At 43.2% G+C, this 20610-nt stretch overlaps 2 protein-coding genes and 1 pseudogene across 11 annotated transcripts in view; 2 read left to right on the top strand and 1 right to left on the bottom strand.

Moving 5' to 3' along the window:
• Window positions 1-2792, top strand: part of LOC111171596 (nucleosome assembly protein 1-like 1 pseudogene) — a 14418-nt pseudogene extending 11626 nt beyond the window's left edge.
• On the bottom strand, window positions 1588-14165 carry LOC149749138 (uncharacterized). The gene is made up of 4 exons (XM_089911252.1): window positions 14136-14165; window positions 12419-13976; window positions 6736-6806; window positions 1588-5312 (listed from the first exon to the last, which is right to left on the bottom strand). The coding sequence occupies exons 1-2, from the start codon at window positions 14163-14165 to the stop codon at window positions 13143-13145; spliced, it is 864 nt and encodes a 287-aa protein (XP_089767378.1). The 3' UTR covers window positions 1588-5312; window positions 6736-6806; window positions 12419-13142.
• Window positions 13264-20610, top strand: part of N4BP2 (NEDD4 binding protein 2) — a 108473-nt gene continuing 101126 nt past the window's right edge. For 5 of the 10 annotated variants that reach the window (XR_016393262.1, XM_089911812.1, XM_089911813.1 and 2 more), the window contains exons 1-2: window positions 13282-13637; window positions 19100-19163. The gene's annotated coding sequence lies outside the window, so the exon portion shown is untranslated. Of the gene's footprint in view, window positions 13638-13688; window positions 19164-20610 lie in introns of those variants that run through there. The other 5 variants (XM_089911817.1, XR_016393264.1, XR_016393265.1 and 2 more) reach the window with 5 other exon arrangements.

The following is a 20610-nucleotide window of genomic DNA, read 5'->3' on the forward strand; positions in this document are numbered from 1 at the left end:
AGTGAAGATTGAATTAAATGCCATTCTTCTGTGCTCTCTTAGCAGCCTCTGCACACATGGGTTCGTTTGTTTGTTATTTTATTTTTAATCTTTTGGCTGTGTTGGGTGTTCGTTGCTGCGCACGGGCTTTCTCTAGTTGCTGCAAGCGGGGGCTGCTCTTCGTTGCGGTGCGTGGGCTTCTCATTGCGGTGGCTTCTCTTGTTGCGGAGCACGGGCTCTAGGTGTGCGGGCTTCAGTAGTTGTGGTACACGGGCTTAGTTGCTCCGCGGCATGTGGGATCTTCCCGGACCAGGGTTTGAACCCATGTCCCCTGCATTGGCAGGCGGATTCTTGACCACTGCACCACCAGGGAAGTTCCACACATGGGTTCTTTATCTCATTACATTTTTATAATCTCCTTATATCTCCCAATTCAATCATGCACTCATTTAGCTATTCATTCTCCAAATATTTATTTATAGTTTACCATATGTCAGGCACCGTGGCAGGTGCTAAGGACACGACGTTGACAAGACAGATTCTATATGGGACCTCATTGAACTTAAGAGTCTATAGGGGTGTACAGATGATTCAACTAATGGATATTTGCTATGGTAGCAAGTAGCAGAGGGACCTAATCAGTAGTTAAAGAAGCCTGGAAAAAATGATCTTGAAGCTGATAAGGATAAGGATGACTGGGGAACATCTTTAAGGATGACTGAGGATTAGTGAGGTAAACATCTTAAGGTGTTTGACTTGAGGGTGACATGTAGCATGTCATATTATATAAGTTATCTCTTTTTTAAGCCCCAACATCTAGTGGCTTAAGAAACAAATATTTGCTTTTTTAGCATCATCTGCTCATGGTGCCACCTTCTGCTCCCACCCCTGCCCCCCACCCTGGCTGCCACCCTGATTCACTACCTGTGCAGCTCCGGCCACCTGGCTCCCTGTGCTAGCCACCGATATTTGGAGTTCTTACAGTAACACAGACATTGACAAGAAAGAGCAGTCTGAACTTGATCAAGGTTTGGTTGATGTTGAAGAAGTAGAAGAAGAAGAAACTGGTGAAGAATCAAAAATCAAAGCAGGTCAGCTGACTGTTCAGATGTTGCAAAATCCTCAGATTCTTGCAGCCCTTCAAGAAAGATTTGATGGTCTGGTAGAAACACCAACAGGATACATTGAAAGCTTGCCTAGGGTAGTTAAAAGACAAGTGAACGCTCTGAAAATCCTTCAAGTTAAATGTGCATAGATAGAAGCCAAATTCTATGAGGAAGTTCATGATCTTGAAGGAAAATATACTGTTCTCTATCAGCCTCTATTTGATAAGCGATTTGAGATCACTTATGAACCTACATAAGAAGAATGTGAATGGAAACCAGATGAGGAAAATGAAATTTTGGAAGAACTGAAAGAAAAGGCCAAGATTGAAGATGAGAAAAAAGATAAAGAAAAAGCAGACTCCAAGGGAATTCCTGAATTTTGGTTGACCATTTTTAAGAATGTTGACTTGCTCAGTGATATGTTTCAGGAACATGATAAACATATTCTGAAGCACTTGAAAGATATGAAAGTGAAGTCCTTAGATGCAGACTGGCCTATGAGTTTTGTCTTAGAGTTTCACTTTGAACCCAGTGAATATTTTACAAGTGAACTGTTGACAAAGGCACATAGTATAAGTCAGAACCAGATGATTCTGTTCCTTTTTCTTTTGATGGACCAGAAATTAAGGGTTGTACAAGGTCCACATAGATTGGAAAAAAGGAAAGAATTGTCACTTTGAAAATCATTAAGAAGCAGAAACAAGGGACTTGGGGCAGTTTGTACTGGGACCAAAACAGTTTCTAATACTCTTTAATATTTTTGCACCTCCTGAAGTTCCTGAGAGTGGAGATCTGGTTGCTGCTGCTGAAGCTATCCTTGCTGCAGACCTTGGAAGTCATCACTTTTTACATGAATGTGTAATCCCAAGATCAGTGTATACTTTACTGGAGAAGTTAATAAAGAAGATGATGATGATTATGATGAAGAAGGTTAAGAAGAGGATGAGAAAGGGGAAGAAGAAGGAGATGAGGAAAATGATCCAGACTATGACTCAAAGAAGGATCAAAACCCAACAGAGAGAAAGCAGCCGTGAAGCAGGATGTATGTGGCCTTGAGGGTAACTTGCACTGATCTAACTTCAGCTTCCTTGGAAAGGAGGAATTTACATAACTTGAAAAGCCTATTTCAAGTTTTTTGTTGTTGTTTGTTTGCTTGTTTTTGTAGCTTAAAATAAAAATATCAAATCAAAAAAAATGATCTCACAGTTTCTGTGGACAGGAATTTTTTTTTCTTTTTCTTTTCTTTCTTTTTTTTTTAAATTTTTGGCCACACTGTGCAGCATGCAGGATCTTAGTTCCCTGACCAGGGAAGAGTGGAAGTGCAGAGTCTTAACCACTGGACCACCAGGGAAGTCCCTGTGGTCAGGAATTTGGAAGTGACTTAATTGGGTAGTTGTGGCTCAGGGTCTCTCATGAGGTTACCGTCAAGATATTGGCTGGGGCTGCAGTCATCTGGATGCTTAATAAATTTGGCTGGAGGATCTGCTTCCAAAATGGCTCATTCTCATGGTTTTTGGCAGGAGGCCTCAGTTCCCTACTGAAACCGTGCACCTCAGATTGGGACTTGAACCCACATGCCAGGACTTCACCCCGGCCAAAACCCAGACTGGGATTCAAACCCAAGAGGCTGGGACTTGAACATGGCCAAAACCCAAGGTCTTCCAACTGAGATCACACACCTGGTTTCAGGACTTAATGAAGCTCAGGTTCTTGATGTCTCATTGCAGAAAGAATTCAGTGAGACATAAAGTGATAGGTGAGACGTGGATTTATTTAGAGAGAAACACACTCCACAGAGTGTGGGCCATCTCAGAATGCAAGAGCAGCACCAGGGTATGGGGTTGTCAGTTTTTATAGGGGTGGGTAATTTCACAGGCTAATGAGTGGAAGGAGTATTCTAGCTATTCCAGGAAGAGGCTGGGATTTCCAGGAATTGGGCCATCACCCACTTTTTTTTTTTTTGCGGTACGCGGGCCTCTCACTGTTGTGGCCTCTCCCGTTGCGGAGCACAGGCTCCGGACGCGCAGGCTCAGCGGCCATGGCTCACGGGCCCAGCCACTCCGCGGCATGTGGGATCTTCCCGGACCGGGGCACGAACCTGTGTCCCCTGCATCGGCAGGCAGACTCTCAACCACTGCGCCACAGGGAAACCCCACCACCCACTTTTTGATCCTTATGGTCGGCCTTGGAACTGTCACGGCACCTGCCAGTGTGTCATTTAGCATGCTAATGTAGTACAATGAGCTTATACTGAGGCTCAAGGTCTAGTGGAAGTCGACTTGTCCGCCATATTGTACCCTTTTGGTTCTAATCAGTTTATGTCATGTCCTCAGGCTATGTCGTTCTTTCAAAGGTTGTGTCCTACCCACTTCCTTCCTGTTTCACTACCACATGAGTCTATCCATAGGGCTGCTTGAGTATCTTTGAAATATGACAACTTCCCTAAGAGAGAGCAAGGAGGTCACAATGCCTAATGACCTAGTGTTAGAAGTCATGCAACATCACTTTACCACATTCTACTCATTAGAAGTGAGTCACTAAGTCTAGCCCATATTGAAAGGGGAGAGAATTACACTTCAACTTTTTGAAAGGAGGAGTGCCAAAGATCTTGTAGACATATTTTAAAACCATCAAACATATTCAAGGAAAAAAAAATTCAGCATGGGGCTTCCCTGGTGGCGCAGTGGTTGAGAGTCTGCCTGCTGATGCAGGGGACACAGGTTCGTGCCCCGGTCCGGGAAGATCCCACATGCCGTGGAGTGGCTGTGCCCGTGAGCCATGGCCGCTGAGCCTGCGCGTCCGGAGCCTGTGCTCCGCAACAACGGGAGAGGCCACAACAGTGAGAGGCCCGCTTACCGCAAAAAAAAAAAAAAAAAAAATCAGCATGGCTAGAATTAGAGTAAAAGATGAGGGCAATGACTGATGAAGAGAGGACTGGTGAATGATGACAGTGGAAAAATTAGCTGGAACCAGATTCCTTATTTCCCTATTAATCTTAGCGATTTAGTTTTTATTTTTAGGGCAGTGGGAAGCCATTGAAAAGCTTTCTTTTTTATTTATTTTTAAATTTAAATTTGTTTTCATTTTTTAATTTTTTGGTCACGCTGTGTGGCTAGCAGGATCTTAGTTCCCCAGCCAGGGATCGAACCCATGCCCCCTGCAGTGGAAGCGTAGAGTCCTAACCACTGGACTGCCAGGGAATTCCCAAAAGTTCTCTTTTTTAAAGCTTTATTGAAATATAATTCATAAACCATACAAATCACCCATTTAAAGTGTTCAACTCAATGGCTTTTAGTATATTCACAGAATTGTGCGGTTAGCTCTACAATCAGTTTTAGAACATTTTCATTACCCCAAAAAGAAACCTTTAGTTGTTACTCATCCTCCCTGTCCCTAGGCAACCACTAATCTACTTTTTCTCTCTATACATTTACCTATTCTGGGCCTTTCATGTAAATGGAAATGTGGTACTTTGTGACTGGTTTCTTGAAATTATGTTTTCAAGTTTCATCTATGTTGCAGTATATATCAATAGTTCATTCCTTTTTTGTTTTAACAAACATTTTATTTACTTATCTTTTGGCCTTGCTGTGCAGCTTGCAGGATCTCAGTTCCCTGACCAGAGACTGAACCTGGGCCACAGCAGTGAAAGTACCAAGTCCTAACCACTAGACCACTAGGGAACTCCCAATTCTTCATTCCTTTTTATGGATGAATAATATTCCATTGCATGGATATACACATTTTATCTATCTATCTATCTATTAATTGATAGACATTTGGGTTGTTTCTACTCTTTGGCTATTGTGAATAATGTTGCTGTGAACATTCATGTACAAGATTTTGTGTGGACATGTTTTCACTTCTCTTGGGTATATACCTAGGAGTGGAATTTCTGGGTCATGTGATAAATATATGTTTAAATTTTTGAGGAACTTCCAGGCTGTTTTCCATTCATTTGCACCATTTTACATTCCTACTAGCAACATATGAGGGTTCCAGTTTCTTCACATCTTTGCCAATACATGTTGTTGTCCATCTTTTTGATAACAGCCATCCTACAGAGTGTGACAAGGCATTTCATTTTGTTTTTAATTTGCATTTTTGTCTTAAAATGTAGATTTTGGGACTTCCATGGTGGTCCAGTGGTTAAGGCTCCGTGCTTCCACTGCAGGGGGAACGAGTTTGATCCCTGGTTGGGGAGCCCGGGATCCCACATGCTGCATGCTGCGGACAAAAAAATAAAATAAAATAATAGATTTTGTTATTATTCAGGTATGACAAGGTCAACAGATCAGATTGCCATTGAAAAGACAGCTGTTATGCTCAGAGATCCCAAGAGGAGGTGGCACGCCATGCCATGGCAGAGGAAACCACCAAGTTCAGTCAGGAGGGGAGGGGAATGTGGGTAAGAACTTTATTGTGATTTCTGTGGTAAGCAACAAGTGAGGCTGAGTACGGTTTAGGATTGGCTAGGTTGCATAATTTCCATAAACCCTGGGGCAAAGGGACTGCTCCTAGCTGTCTGGTACCTGGCCGGGGGGAGTAAGATAGGGAAATAGTAGCCTGCAGTATAAGAGTTTGATAAAGTATGTGATTGAGGATTTGGGCTGTAGATTGGTTGGTTTGTCTATGAAAGGCATGCCTCCAGGCAAGTCGTTTTACTGTCCATAAAAATTGGCTAACCCCGGCAGGGGAGGGGCAGGAGCTTCAGGTCAGCAAGGTCCCAAAATGTCAGAGCATCAGAAACATGCAATTCCCCTGATAGTTAATGTTGTTGAACCCTTTCATATGTTTATTGGCCATCTTTGGAGAAGTGTCTGCTCAGATCCTTTGCCCATTTTAAAATTGGGTTGTCTTTTATTATTGAGTTGCAATAGTTCTTTGTACATTCTAGCTACAAGTCCCTTATCAGATATATGATTTGCAAAAATTGTCTCCTGGGACTTCCCAGGACTCCTTGCTTCCACTGCAGGGGACACGGGTTCAATCCCTGGTCTTGGAACTAAGATCCCGCAAGCCTTGCAATGTAGCCAAAAGAAAAAATAAATTAAAATTATAAATAAATAAATAAAGGTGAGGGGTGAGATCTAGAGCACAGGGAATAAGTAGCCTTAGTTAGGAGGAGAAGTTATGCTGCTCCCATGGAACCAGGAAGGCTGGCAGAAAGCACGAGTGGCCATGTACTGGCCCGCTGGCAGGAAGCTGATGGAGTTCTTCAAAGGAAGGCCATGGCTGCAACCTCAATGCCCATCACAGGGCCTGCTGTAGAGTAAGGACTCAGTAAATGTTTAATGAACTGAACAGGCTTGGGTTTCAGTCATGATTGCATCATGATTATATCACGATTTCTAGATACGATCTTAGGAAAGTTACTTACTCTCCGTGCCTCATTTCCCGTGAAAGTGGGGATAAAAATCCCAGTCATTGAGTCAGAAACTTATATATATATATATATATATATATATATTCACCAAAATCTGTTTCCTTTTCTTCTTGGACACACAGCTAGATAATGCTTTGCAGCCTCCAGTTATGTTAGGCACATACTGACTGGCACATCATTGGCTCTCAATAGATGCTTAATGAAAGAATATAACTACTGAGATATTCCATTATAAACTTGGTTGTGTCACCAGTTCTTCCTTACCTTGATCCAAGATGACATCTTGTCTGGCCATGGAGGTAGTTAAGTCCAAATGAAAATTTCCTGTGGATGATCTGTTGTAAAGAATATGATTTGTTTTACACAGAACTAACTAATGATAATTAATTTCCCCCTAATTATAATTCATGGAGAAAAGCAGGTGGTATTCTTAATTCCCTGAATAGAACTGGAGGGAAACAGTAGTTGTGGAAAATTTTGCCAGAGTATTTCTCCCCCCACAGGCCCCCCCCATGTAATTTAAGGGTACACTGTTATTAGAAGTAGTGTGAGGGACGTTTTGATTAGAGAATGGGAAAATTGAACTGCCGCTAACAAAAACTTGCTGACTATGGAGGTGGAGTGCTCTAGGGTTTTAGTACCTTAGATGAAGCTGTCAGTGATTCAGATTTTCAACCTCAACTTTTCTGGTTTAATAACATGGTCAAGTCAGTTACATGAATGCATTAAACAAATCCATGAATTCTCATGCCAACCAATTTCTTGTGTGAATAATTTGTAAATCAGGATGCTAAGTTATTAATTTACAATGATAAATGTAACCAGAGAGCAGGTTGTATGGCTTATCAGCTGCTTGATACACTCTTTCTTGGTAGGAAGATATGGGAGGCCATATAGTTATAATCAGAAAGTTTTCTGGTAAACTGAAATCTGGAGCAAGAAGAGTTAGATGGGTAATCTTAAAGCCCAGGATTATCGAATTATGGTAAGTGAATGTAACCATTTCAGTAGTAAGGACAGGCTTGCTAAGAGAGGGTTGCTTTTTCTCTACTGATATTTTCTTTTTTTTTTTTTTTTTTTTTTTTTTTTTGCGGTACTGGGGCCTCTCACTGTTGTGGCCTCTCCCATTGCGGAGCACAGGCTCCGGACGCGCAGGCTCAGTGGCCATGGCTCACGGGCCCAGCCGCTCTGCAGCATGTGGGATCTTCCCAGACCAGGGCACGAACCCGTGTCCCCTGCATCAGCAGGCAGACTCTCAACCACTGCGCTACCAGGGAAGCCCTGATATTTTCTTTTATGTGGACTGAGCTAGAATGGTGTAACTCCTAGCTTCTCCCTATTCCTTTACCCATCCCAGAGTAGACAGTGACATCTGATTGGTAAATTCAGGAAGAACAACTTAGGCATGGTTGCCTGATTTCCTCTCTTCTCTCTGGACAGTAAGGCTGCTCAGAGAGTACATACCAAGGATTTATGACTTACTTGGTCCAATGTTTTACCCAGGGCTAATTTCTCCATTAGGCCCAGTGGGCCCAGTGTCTAGGGGTCAGGATATTTTCGGGGACCTTGAAAATGTTTTCATTCAATTTAAAATGAGAAGGAAAAAAACGAACTTGTAGGCTTAAAGAAAATGTTTTTTGTTTTGTTTTGTTTTTTTAAAGGAGATGTTGGGGGTAGGAGTTTATTAATTAATTAATTAATTTTTGCCGTGTTGGGTCTTTGTTTCTGCGCGAGGGCTTTCTCTAGTTGTAGCAAGCGGGGGCCACTCTTCATCGCGGTGCACGGGCCTCTCACTATCGTGGCCTCTCTTATTGCAGAGCACAGGCTCCAGACGCGCAGGCTCAGCAGTTGTGGCTCACGGGCCTAGTTGCTCTGTGGCATGTGGGATCTTCCCAGACCAGGGCTCGAACCAGTGTCCCCTGCATTAGCAGGCAGATTCTCAACCACTGTGCCACAAGGGAAGCCCAAAAAAATGTTTTAATATATGGTATTAATATATTTTATTTATATCAGTGCAGTCATAAAATATGTCTTTAAATATTTTTTTATGGAAGAAGGGACCCATAAAGGCAGAAGTGCCTATGGCCCCATGCAAGACCCAGTGTTGCCCTGTGCTGCCTGTGGAATAGGGTGGGGAAGTCTACTTAACTGAGTTGTTCAGGTGACAGATCAGTTTGGTTCTCATAAGCTACAGCCTCCAGTTGGTCCTTATCAGTTCAGGAGATACTTGATCCATCATTTACCTTACACTTGCCCTTTATTCTCAATTTAGACAGAGAAGACCAATGCTATTTACTGGGCTCCCTGAAGACCCCAACATAAATCACAGGAATATATATTTACTGGGAATTCCCTGGCAGTCCAGTGGTTAGGACTCCAAGCTCCCAGTGCCAAGCGGGGGGGGGGGGGTTCAGTCCCTGGTCGGGAACTAAGATCCCACAAGCCCCGAGTTGCAGCCAAAAAACCCAAACAAAACCAAACAGAAAAGGAATATATATTTACTGAATTAAATGGAAGGAGACTGGAGAATTTGTATACTGAGCAGGGCTACTCTGATCAATGTTGGTCAATCTCTGACAAATTACTGTTATTTAACTTCCCTTTTCTATGTTCTATGCAGCTGCAAATTCCTCTGTATTTTGGAATCAGCCAAAAGAAAATGAGGAAACTCCTTGACATCATCCTACAAACCATCCTGATTTGGAACAGGTATTTTTCAGCAGTCCATCAAAGCAAATAATGAGAAATTCCTATGCCCTACCATGAACAAATGTCCAATGTAGGACATATTTTGAAACACTCACATCTATATGGGACCTAAAGTAAAATCTGGAACTGTTTTACATGTGACAAAGGCACTTAGGTGATATTACATTCAGAGAGCAAGTTGGAATGACAACATTTTTTCTAGGAATGATAATGTTTTTCTAGGAAAACAATATTTAATTTTTTTCCCTTATCTAGTTTACTTGATTAAAACTCTGGATATCGGGCTTCCCTGGTGGCACAGTGGTTGAGAGTCCGCCTGCCGATGCAGGGGACATGGGTTTGTGCCCCGGTCCGGGAAGATCTCACATGCCGCGGAGCGGCTGGGCCCGTGAGCCATGGTCGCTGAGCCTGCGCGTCTGGAGCCTGTGCTCCGCAATGGGAGAGGCCACAACAGTGAGAGGCCCGCGTACCGCAAAAAATAATAATAATAATAAATAAAAAATTGTACATACTTAGAGTGTATAACATGATGATTTGATATAGGTATACATTGTGAAATGCTTATCACAATTAACACATCCCATCACTTCTCATAGTTACCTTTTGTGTGTGTGTGTGCACACGAAGAACACTTTAGATGTATTCTCTTAGCAAATTTCAATTCTTAAAAGTTATCTCCTCTCCGTAGATATTCTTAGTACCCTATTCCTTCCTTCGAGATATTTGTTTCCTCACTTTTTTAAAAAAAAAAAGCAGCACTTTATGCCTGCCTTTTTATAGATAAATAACTGCACAGAGAAAATTACTTTTTCTTCATGATTGAATCCATAATATCTGCAATTAATAACTACCATCTATTGAGTCTTTACTTTTACATGCTTTCATTATTTTAATTAATCATAAGTAGATATAATGAACGCATTAGAGAGGTGAGAAATTTGAGTTTTAGAGGGCTTAAAGTAATTTTCCCAAGGCCACAAAGCTTGCAGCTCCTGTTGAGTATGGTAAAGAAATCTTTTATAAAGATAAGCCCACTGATATTACTTACTTTAGATAACAGCAATATAACTCACTATCCAGTTTCTACCAGATTTAAAATTGAAAAACACAGGAGTTCCAGCATATGTTGGTTCTTACATTTTTTTAGTAATGTTATTGCTAAATGTTATTCTAAGTTTAATTGGGAATGAAAACAAGTATTTATCAGCCACTATGTAAAAGAGGAAAAAAATCCTGAGACAGATTTTCTTTTGATTTGCCATATGCTGTGTCATGAAGTAATGCTCATTCTTTTACTCATCAAGTGTTCAAGGAGTGTTTTGTACAAGGGTCTGAGTTTGGTAATGAGGAATACAAGACTAAATGGGAAACAGAACCTATCTTCAATGAATTGATGATCTACTAAGGGAGATTATAAATATATAAATAATTAAATTAAGTGGAATGCTCCAAGTCAAATTAAAAGGATAGAAATGTAAAGGTGGCATAAATTATTTTCGACTGACAGCAAATCATACTTATGTTCTAAACATAAACAAGCATGTTTAGAATTTAGCTGTTAAATAGACCGAAGATGCTTTAGACAAATATCAAAGATTTGTTTATAATAAATTACAAAATTTTATTTATTTGCAAAAATCCAAGACATTTTAAAAAGTGTAAATTTTATTATTTCCTTAAAGGCCAGTCTTTCATCTAAAAAAATGCCAGGGTTCATCTTATTTAAAGTGTTAAGTGGTAGCATTTTGCCATTCTACAGATTCATCTGGCATTTTAGAGAATTAAATATTGTAACATAACCAACTGGAAGATTATAGAGAGCAATGTGAGATCAGGAGTAGCACCTTGGTATTTAAGGTACATCAAGATACTCAATAATTCAGATATTCTTAAATTTCTTCTTTAAAATTAAAAGATACCCAATCTCAAATGAGAATGAGCATGATAAACAATCAGTTTATCCAATGTTTTAACCTAATGCTTATGTCTCATCCTTTAAAAGATGTGTTGTACTTTTCCTATTGGTTTAGAATTTAAACCAATAAGGAAGGAGGAAATCTTTATAAATATTCACAAAGAAGGCTGGCATTGTGGATGTTGAGTAAAGATTGCTTTGTTCTTCATTTGAGTCTGACTTTAGAACTTTATAGTATTGATGTTTTTCTTTTATTGATATAGGAAGCAAACACTATTTTTTCTTTAAATATTCAGCCTGGGTGATGTCTTGCTGGCTTGAAATATATTTTCCAGTGTTAAGAATACTTTATTTCTTTTTGTTCAGACCTAAGATGTGATGAATCCTTAACAATGTTCAAAGGAAAAATCAAGAATTTAAATGCCAGTTTTTATTATCATGTTGATATTATCAGCATGATAATCATTTTATTATCATGTTCATATTTCATATGAATGAAATTAATATTAACTTACTAGATTTCTTTGAAGTTTATAATTACTAGGATTCTTTCATTACTAAAGTGGCATGTATCACTGTTATTAGTCTCTTTTAATGGATGTTTAGAGGCAGAGATAATGTCAGGGTCTCAGCAAAAGTTATTTATATCTTGAGATTCTGGGTACTTTGTTAAAATCTCTGCTGCTTCAAAATTAATAAAAGCATTGATAGGGGTGTTTGTATTTTAATTTCTTAACAGGGGCTCAAGGGACTTTTAAAAATACAAAAATCATACAAAAGGGAAAAAAAAACCAGACCTATTTTCCCCCGTGTGGTTGGTTTCATTAGAACATGTACCAAACCCGAGGTCTCTGCTTAAATATTTCGGGTTTCTAAAAAAACCACTAGCATGTTTTCGTGAGTTAGTGTTCCAACTAGACCTAAATGAAGATAAAAATTCACTTGCATTTTCCCCAAATTTCCACTCAGTTTATAGCAATTACTAAAACAACACTGACAGTCTGTCTCTTCGATGCAAAGGAATACTTTGTCAGGGGGCTACTTCTTTTCTCTACGAAAAACACTGATGGTGGAACAAAAAGTAATTGCAAAGGGAGGGGAACAGAGGGAGGAAAAAAACAAATAAGCATAATCACCACCCCCAGAAAGCAAGGGTGAAAAATTCGTGTGCCTGAAAACACAACATTTCACGTCAGAACACAGAAGAAACAAACAAAGGAAGGCAGAGTTTAGGAGGACAAAAACATGGAGCAGGTTTTGGGGACGATCTAATAACACAGTGAATGCAAAAGGGCAGAAAACCTCGTTGCTTTTTCTTGGCACCTGAAAACTGAAGCTCTAAGCGGGGCAAAGGTCAGCGTCTGCGGTTCTACGTTGCAAACGTGGTCTCGTTTTTTTTGTGCTTCCGCCAGCGTGTTCTGACCGCATGTCGGCGGCGCCGGTTGGGACCAGGCAGCCTCGGTCCCGGCTGCGGCCGCGGCGGCAGCCGACCCCTTTGTCTCCCGGCTCCGAGGCGGCCGCGCCGTGTCAGACGCCTGAGCGCGCAGAGGGGCAGCGGGCCGCGCGCCCGGAAACCTCCCGCGGACAGCGCGGCGCGCGCGGAGGCGGGGTTCGCGCGCCCACCGCCGCCTTGGCCTTACACGCCTCGAGTCAACAGCTCAGTTAGGCTAAGCCGATGCCGCTTGGCTCGCCCCGCGGTCTCTACCAACTTGCCGCTGGGACCCGCAAGCTGGCGGGCCCGCCCCGGCTTCCATTTCCTTCCCAGCCTCAACCAGCGAATGCGATCTTGTGTTTCTGTTTTGCTTTTGAAGATTGCGAGAGAGTGAAGAGGCTTATACACGGCTGTGTCTAACACGGTTACCGCGCAGCTTGTTTCGGCCGAAATTACGGGCCCCTTATTGCTATGTTCACCAGCTCAAAACGGCTCCCGCCTTCCCCGAAAACCCGACGCATTGAAAATGGCTTGCTTCTCCGTGTGACCCCACCACAAGGAGAGGGGGAAACACGTCAGGCTTTCGGGCGAGCTTTTTTCGGGGGTGGGGGCGGCTCAGATGCAGCAGAACCGGCCAGGCCTGGGCCCGCTCTCAGTGGGGAGCGGGAGAGGCGGGAGCGCCCGCGGGCAGGGGTCGCTGGGGCTGGCCCTGCGGGGCGGGCCGACGCGCCCCAGCGGAGCTCGGGGACGAACCAGAGGTCTTGGTCGGGAGCCGGCGTGGGTGGGGGAGGCGGAGAGCAGCGATCCACCTGTGCGACGTGGCAGCCATTCCCTACTCTCCGAGACCCCTCCCCACTCGGCCGCCCACCCGCCCTCTCGCGGCTGGTTGCTGCGAGGCTGCTCTTCCCCAGGTGGACGGAGAGCGGCAGTGTCTCCCCGCCGGGCGCCCGCCGTGCGTCTCCCCCGCGCGGCCGCCGCTGCTCGCCAGCCCTGCGCCGTGCTGGAGAGCGCAGTGGCGGCGGCGGGAAAGGGCTGCGGAATCGCGGCGCTGCGTCTCACACTCGACGACGCGGCCTCGGCCTCGACGCCCTCCGCCCGTTCCCGGAGCAGGTAAAGGCGGCGGGTGGGAGGCGGGGCGGCGGGGCTGGGCTGAGGGTCCGGGAGGGAAGGAATCCCGGAGTCCCCGAATCCGAGCGGAGGGCCTGAGGTAAGCGGCGGGAGGCGCTGCCACTGAAACCCCAATCCCCGAACGTGGGGGGCCGGCACTGGCAGTCCGGCCCGCGGGCCCGGTCGCCCGGACGGAAGGGAAGTGAGGCGTCGGTGAGAGGCGGGCCATGGCGCGCCGCCCGAGGTCGGGCGAAGGCGGAAGCTGCGGCCGCTTTCCTGGCCCCCCAGTCCCTGGCGGCCTTCCAGGCCCTTGACACACCCCTCTCGCCCCCAGTAGCTTCCCTGTCAGTTCCCGCCCGGACTTGATCTCGAGGCCCTCCGAGCGCCTTCGGCTTTTCCCAGGCGGATCCTTCTTGGAACTTCGGGCCACCCTCCCGAGCACGTAGTCCTATTAGAGCTGTTTATTTACTCACTTCCAATCCAAACACAGCCTCTCCGCACGTTCCGAGTTTGGATACTGCGGGGAGGCATTCCCGGTTCCCGGTGTCTGTGCCGCTTGGATCGTCGTCCACACCCCCTCCCCCACGGCAACTTTGATCCTCGCTGGGTCCCTCCTTGAGCCCTACCGTGATCCGGACCCTCTCCTAGAGGTCCGTGTGGAAATCCGCCTTGGATAGAGTGAGTCACTCGACCTGGGGCAGTTTATTTCTTAAGCTCTTGGTTAAAACGTGGTGTTTTTTGTTGTTTTCTCTCTGAAAGAGAGCTAGAGTAATTTAAAAAGAAAAAAAGTGTAAACGGCCGATCGCGCTCGCTGTTGGCTTTAAAGAATCTTCTTTTCGGCAACAGTCTTTAGAACTAGGATCTGATATTTGTGGCACGGACAGGTTTGTACACATTCTCGCCATGCAGTGGTTGTAATGTCTTCATAGCACAGTTCTGACTTGAAGGTAGGATTGGCTGGTTTTTCTACTCAACATCTTTAAGCCAATCAAGAAGCGCTGCTTGCCTGGAAACTGGATAACTCAGAAAAGGTGGGGATTGGTTGAGCTCAGAGAAAAAAATCCTGGACATGAACCTGGCTTCTCAGAAAAAACTGATTTGCAGCTGCCTCTCTTCCCCCACTTAAAAAATAATGTTACCTTTTCATCTCAACAGCAGGCTTTTCATTCTTTTTTTTATTATTTCCACTGTTTTTCTATCAAACGCCCAGCTCTCTTTTTAACTCATTTTAGCTTTCATCCTTCAGTTTTCAATGAAAGAATCTTTAAACGCCTTAAGAAATGTAAACATCATGTGTTTGTTTTGATAATAAGCATGGTTTAATTTTCTTACGTTGTCCGTTGTTAAAGGTCAGAAATTAAATCAACAATTTTTTGTTCCCGTGCCAGAGCCTTTATTATTCAAGTGGCTGTGGTAGGATGGGGGGCTGCCGTGATGGAGATGGTGAAAAGAATAGGAAAGAAGTGGCTGCTTTTCTGCATGGATGCTACACTTTAGTTCATGAAAAAAGACTAACGTATAAAACAAACAAAACCCATGACAAATCAGCATTTAGTACTTACGAATGTCAGTTTGTGCACCTGTTGACTTTAGTTGCTCTGAAGGGGAGAGTAAAGAGGACCGATCCCTGGACTTCATATAGAAAAAGTGGGCTTAAGTTATTGAATGTTTTTTTCTTTATTAAAGTAGGCATAGTATCTGTACACAAGAGAGGCTAAATATATTATCAGTGTAGGTGCATGTTTTTTAATGCTATCTGAGGATTTTCCTTCTCTTAAAATCTCCCCTTTCTTCTTCTTATCTATGGTTATGCATGTCTTTTGATACGCAAAGCAGTTAGAAGAGAACTACCATCTTTGCCTTCCTTCTATTCAGCTTTTTATATGCAAACTCACATTCTAAGTCTTGGGAATAATCTTAGTTTGTCAGGTCAAACATTAAATCTTAGCAGATCACATTATTAAGTGCCTTTAGTAGTAGTTTTATTAGGAATTGAAGAAGAGATTGAATTTTTTTATTTTTATATTTATCATGCCAGTCTATGAGTAAGCCAAATGGCATTAGAATTATATCTGGGGCTTCCCTGGTGGCACAGTGGTTGAGTATCCACCTGCCAATGCAGGGGACATGGGTTTGATCCCTGGTCCGGGAAGATCCCACATGCCACAGAGCAACTAAGCCAGTGCACCACAACTACTGAGCCTGTGCTCTAGAGCCCATGAGCCACAACTGCTGAGCCCGTGCACCGCAACTACTGAAGCCCGCACGCCTAGAGCCCTTGCTCCACAGCAAGAGAAGCCACCGCAATGAGAAGCCCGCGCACTGCAACGAAGAGTAGCCCCCTCTCGCCACAACTAGAGAAAGCCCGTGTGCAGCAACAAAGACCCAACACAGCCAAAAATAAATAAATAAATAGATAAAATAAATAAATTAGAAAAAAAAAGAATTGTATCTGGACTCTTGACTTTTAATAACAATCCTTCCATCTTTTATCGAATTTTTGTAGCCATACCATTTAATTGTATAATGTTACTTTCATAATATGATATAGTATTTAGTAAAATGAATTTTCCCTATGTGTCTTTAAAATTTTTTTAATATATCTGCTCTATTTATTAAATTTAAGAATTAGTTTTGGAGACTGACATGCATAATATTTAATTTTTCTGTTCTGAAGCAGGGTATCTTTTAAAAATTTTTTTCTTTTGTGTTTAAATTTGTTTCTTCCGCCTGTAGTGTCTTCACTGTTCTCCGTGTCCTCCTCCCCCTAAACTCTCTGCTAACCTACTTCAAGATTTAGGTGGTACATGTTGTAAAGTCTTCTTTCCTTCCTTCCCCCAGCAGAGATAATCACGTACTCATTGTATTACCTCTGAACCATTACATACTTACTGCTATATTGAGCTACCTCCTCCCTATAGTAACTGAGTTTCACTGAATTTTACTCAATTCTTTTTCTCTAACACTAGTCCCAAAGCTATAGTTGTATAGGTATTAAATAAATATTGGCATGAATAAAGGAGATATTTTACTTTAAAAAATATTTTTCCCAGTTACTATCTGTATGCTGTTAATTCTTAAATCTCCAACCCAAAGCTCTTTCCTGATAACCGACTCGTATATCATCTACCTTCATGACATGTTCATTTGTATGCTCCCACAGGTAACTCAGACTGAGCATATCCCAAACTGTAGTTATTATCAGCCTTCCCTCTCCCAGCCTCAAACCAAAAATATGAAACAAACTACGTCTTCGTTCTAGGGGAAGATTAAATGAGATAATGCATGTGTGCTAAGAATTCGGTAAATAGTAGGCGCTGCTAATAATAACTTGGCAGAAACATGGGCTATTCCTTTTCCTCTCTTTTTCGCTTCATATTCTGATTGATCACTGAGCCCTGTTGAATTCTTTCTCCTTAATATCTCTTGAACTTGTGCCTTTTCCTCTATTCCCAAGGCTAACATCCAACTCCATGGTTAGCATCATCTCTTACCTGGATTGCCGCAGTAGCCTCCTAAGTGGTTATCCCTTCTTCCAGTCTTGCCTTCCAATCCACTTTTCCCACTGTAGCCAGAGTAATCTGTCTAACACGTTTAAACCTGTAACTCCCCTGCTAAAAAAAATTTTTTTTTTTTTTTCCACACTGTGCGGCTTGTGGGATCTTAGTTCCCTGACCAGGGATCAAACCTGTGCGCCCCTGCAGTGGAAGTGCAGAGTCCTAACCACTGGACCGCCAGGGAAGTCCCAAAACATTTTTTTTTTGTGACTTTTCATTGCCTTCAGGATAAAATCTGAACTTTTAAAAAAATTTTTATTTATATTATTTATTTATTTTTGGCTGTGTTGGGTCTTCGTTGCTGCGCACGGGCTTTCTCTAGTTGCAGCGAGGGGGCTACTTCGTTTCCGTGCATGGGCTTCTCATTGCGGTGGCTTCTCTTGTCGCGGAGCATGCGCTCTAGGTGCGCGGGCTTCAGTAGTTGTGGCACGTGGGCTCAGTAGTTGTGGCTCGCGGGCTTAGTTGCTCCACAGCATGTGGGATCTTCCTGGACCGGGGCTCGAACCCGTGTCCCCTGCATTGGCAGGCGGATTCTTAACCACTGTGCCACCAGGGAAGTCCCTGAACTTATTAATTTGGCTTTCAGGATCATGATCTGGCATGTTTACTTCTTCATCCTCTGTCACTTTCTCCTTTTGCCCTCAATGTGCTGCTAGTCATAAACAGTTACTTGGATTTCTCCCTCAAGATGCCACGTTTGTTAAATCTAGGCCTGAGTACAGAAGCTTTCCTCTGTCTGGAATGCCTTACCTAGCTCCCTGCTTCCTTCCCCTTTGGTTTTGTTAGCTCATGCTTATCTTTCAGGTCTCCGTAGAGGTGATGACCTCTCTAGGGAAGCCAGCCCTCTACTTGTTTGCCTAGTATTCTATATTCTCATTGTAATTGCTTATTGTTATCTCACCATATACTGGTTAGGGTGTAACAAAGAAAAAGGTAAATTGACTATGTTAAAAAATGATGTGAAGGACTTCCCTGGTGGTCCAGTGGTTAAAACTCCATGCTTCCACGGCAGAGGGCACTGGTTCGATCCCTGGTCAGGGAACTAAGATCCTGCATGCTGTGCGGCATGGCCAAAAAAAAAAAAAAAAAAAAAAAGATGTGATTTGCATAGAGTGTATTAAAAAGGGAATTAAATAGTAATTTGGGGGTTTACCTAGTAGGGAAGAGAAAGACATTATATCGGATAGATGAAAGTTTTCTAAGTAGGAAAGGCATACTAAGTAGGTCCTTTTACAGTTTCAGTGAAGTATTCCTTTACATATAATTTCCATCTTATTCAGTTTCTCTGAATATTAGTTAGAGGTTATTAGTTAGGACTTTTTGGATTGCAAATACCAGAGATACAGTTTGAAATGGCCTATGGATGGAAAAGTTACTGGTTCAGTAACCATATAACAGAAAGTGTATGGATAGAGATGGCCATAAGGAGCTAAGGTGGGAACTTGCCCATAGTTAGATCCTTCCTATAAATTTTTTTTTTTTTTTTTTGGCTGCACCCCGCGGCACGTAGGATCTTAGTTCCCCGACCTGGGACCTGGCAGTGAAAGCGCCGAGTCCTAGCCACTAGTCCTAACCACTGGCGCCATCTCTCCTACTGCAGATATGTTTCTTCACAAAGTGGGACCTGGTTCCTGGCGCACAGGCTTACCTACTTAGAGACTCATGTCAGAGGATCTAGATAGACTTGCTCACATGCCTGTCCTTTGACCAGTTCCTGCAGCTGAGGGGATGAGGTACTATGCCTAGTTCAGCCTAGATCATGTGTTGTGCTTACTTATATAGCCAGGGGTCTATTAGCAGGAATCAGGCCCCTGGTGGAGTAGGGGAGGAGAAGGAGTTCTGGGCAGACACAAAGAATATCCATTCTAAATCTTAACCACCCTTCTGACTTTCAATTTATTTTCCTAGATATTTTATTCATGGGAAAGAGATGCCCTGTATAATGGACCTGAGTATTCCAGGTACCGAAATGGTAAGTCCAGTATTTTAAAGAACTAAATTGGCTTTTTGGTTTGTGCTGGCATATAACAAATATTTGTTAAGCTTTTGTTTGCTAAATAGAAACACATTGTGAGATGCTTATAGACTAGTAGTGTAAACGAATAAATACAAAGGTGCTAAGGTAGAGGTGTATCTAGGATGCAGTGGCAGCTCTGTGTAAATCAGACTTTGGGATAGTGGAAAACTTTCCTGAAAGAAAGTTAATTGAGGCAAGAAATATGGGTTGGGTGGGATGGGGTAGAGGGACTTTTGGGTAGAACATGTGTGAGGCACAGAGATGTGAGATGGGCCAGGGGCCCATCTATCTTGTGATTTGGGAAACAAATAATTAGATACAGGAGGAGTAGAGAGTACCTGGGGAGGAATAGAGGAAGAGAATGGTAGGGGTAGGTAAGGGGCCAAATCATAGAAGTCCTTGAATGGTTTAACCAAGGAGTTGGAACTTGATCTTGAAAGCTGTGGAGTCATTGAAGCATTTTAAGCTGGAACTCTCAGGCTTGAAGTGCCTGTGTAATATACACATGGATATGTCTGTCAGGCAGTTTTCGGAGAGACAGCAGTGAGCGGTCCTGAAGAGAGATCTTAGTTCTCTGCCCAGGAATTGAATCTGGGTAGCCTGGATGAAAACTAGGAATCCTAGCTGCTAGACCACCAGGGGCTAGAGGCTAGAAGCAAAGTGGCCCTGGCTCTTGCCCCCATTTGAAAGCAGGAATGTTTCAAGGAGGCAAAAACTGTAAAAACAGGTACAAATTTTATTATTAGAGACACAACACAACAAGTGGGAGAGCACACAGAGAAACAGTTTGTTTATTTAAGCCTGAAGCAAGGCAGAAATATACACCTGGAGAGAAAGGGTATGAGTCTCTTCTTTAATGAGGAGGAGCGCAGTAAAGAGGTGATTTAAATCACTTATATAGGACAGTCCTTCCGGGTCTTTGTTTACTTTGGGCCAATAATCTTGTTTCTTTTTTCACATCTGACCTGTCCTAGGACTCTCCCCAGCATGGGTGCACAACTTTTTGCTAAGATGGATTCCACCGCAGAGGGCTGTTGGGGGTATGTCCACACTTATTATGGGGTGGCGCCCCCTCCCTTTTTTGACCCCTCAAGGAGCCTTCCTGTGCATGTGCAGACAGGGAAGTTTTTGTCGACCTCAGGAGTGGTCATCTTATCTTTTTACTTCAGCAAAGCTCCGCTCTTGCCACTAACTTTGTCCTTGGAGTGTCTAGGGAAAACAAAGCTTCAATTTTACTCCACTTGACAAACACCAGCTGTCTAGCCCAGGGGCCCATCTATCTGCTATCTCAAGGCAGTTAACTATATTGGAGTTTGGGAGAGAATTCTTGGCTGGAGTCATAGGTACTGAAGCCTTGGATTTGGATGGGCCTAGAAAAAGGTGGTGGAGCAGAAGGTTGGGA

The sequence above is a fragment of the Delphinapterus leucas genome, chromosome 5 (assembly GCF_059928025.1).
Source record: "Delphinapterus leucas isolate spDelLeu-1000000601 "Yukka" chromosome 5, BTC_Dleu_Yukka2, whole genome shotgun sequence".
Classification (NCBI taxonomy): domain Eukaryota; kingdom Metazoa; phylum Chordata; class Mammalia; order Artiodactyla; family Monodontidae; genus Delphinapterus; species Delphinapterus leucas.

Excerpts from the sequence above, each read along its gene's own strand:
- LOC149749138 (XM_089911252.1), bottom strand. The coding sequence starts at position 14,165 with ATGCCTCCCCGCAGTATCCAAACTCGGAAC. Across the intron at positions 13,977-14,135 it reads GCAGTATCCAAACTCGGAAC|GGAAGCTACTGGGGGCGAGA; the intron begins GTGCGGAGAGGC and ends GGGAACTGACAG.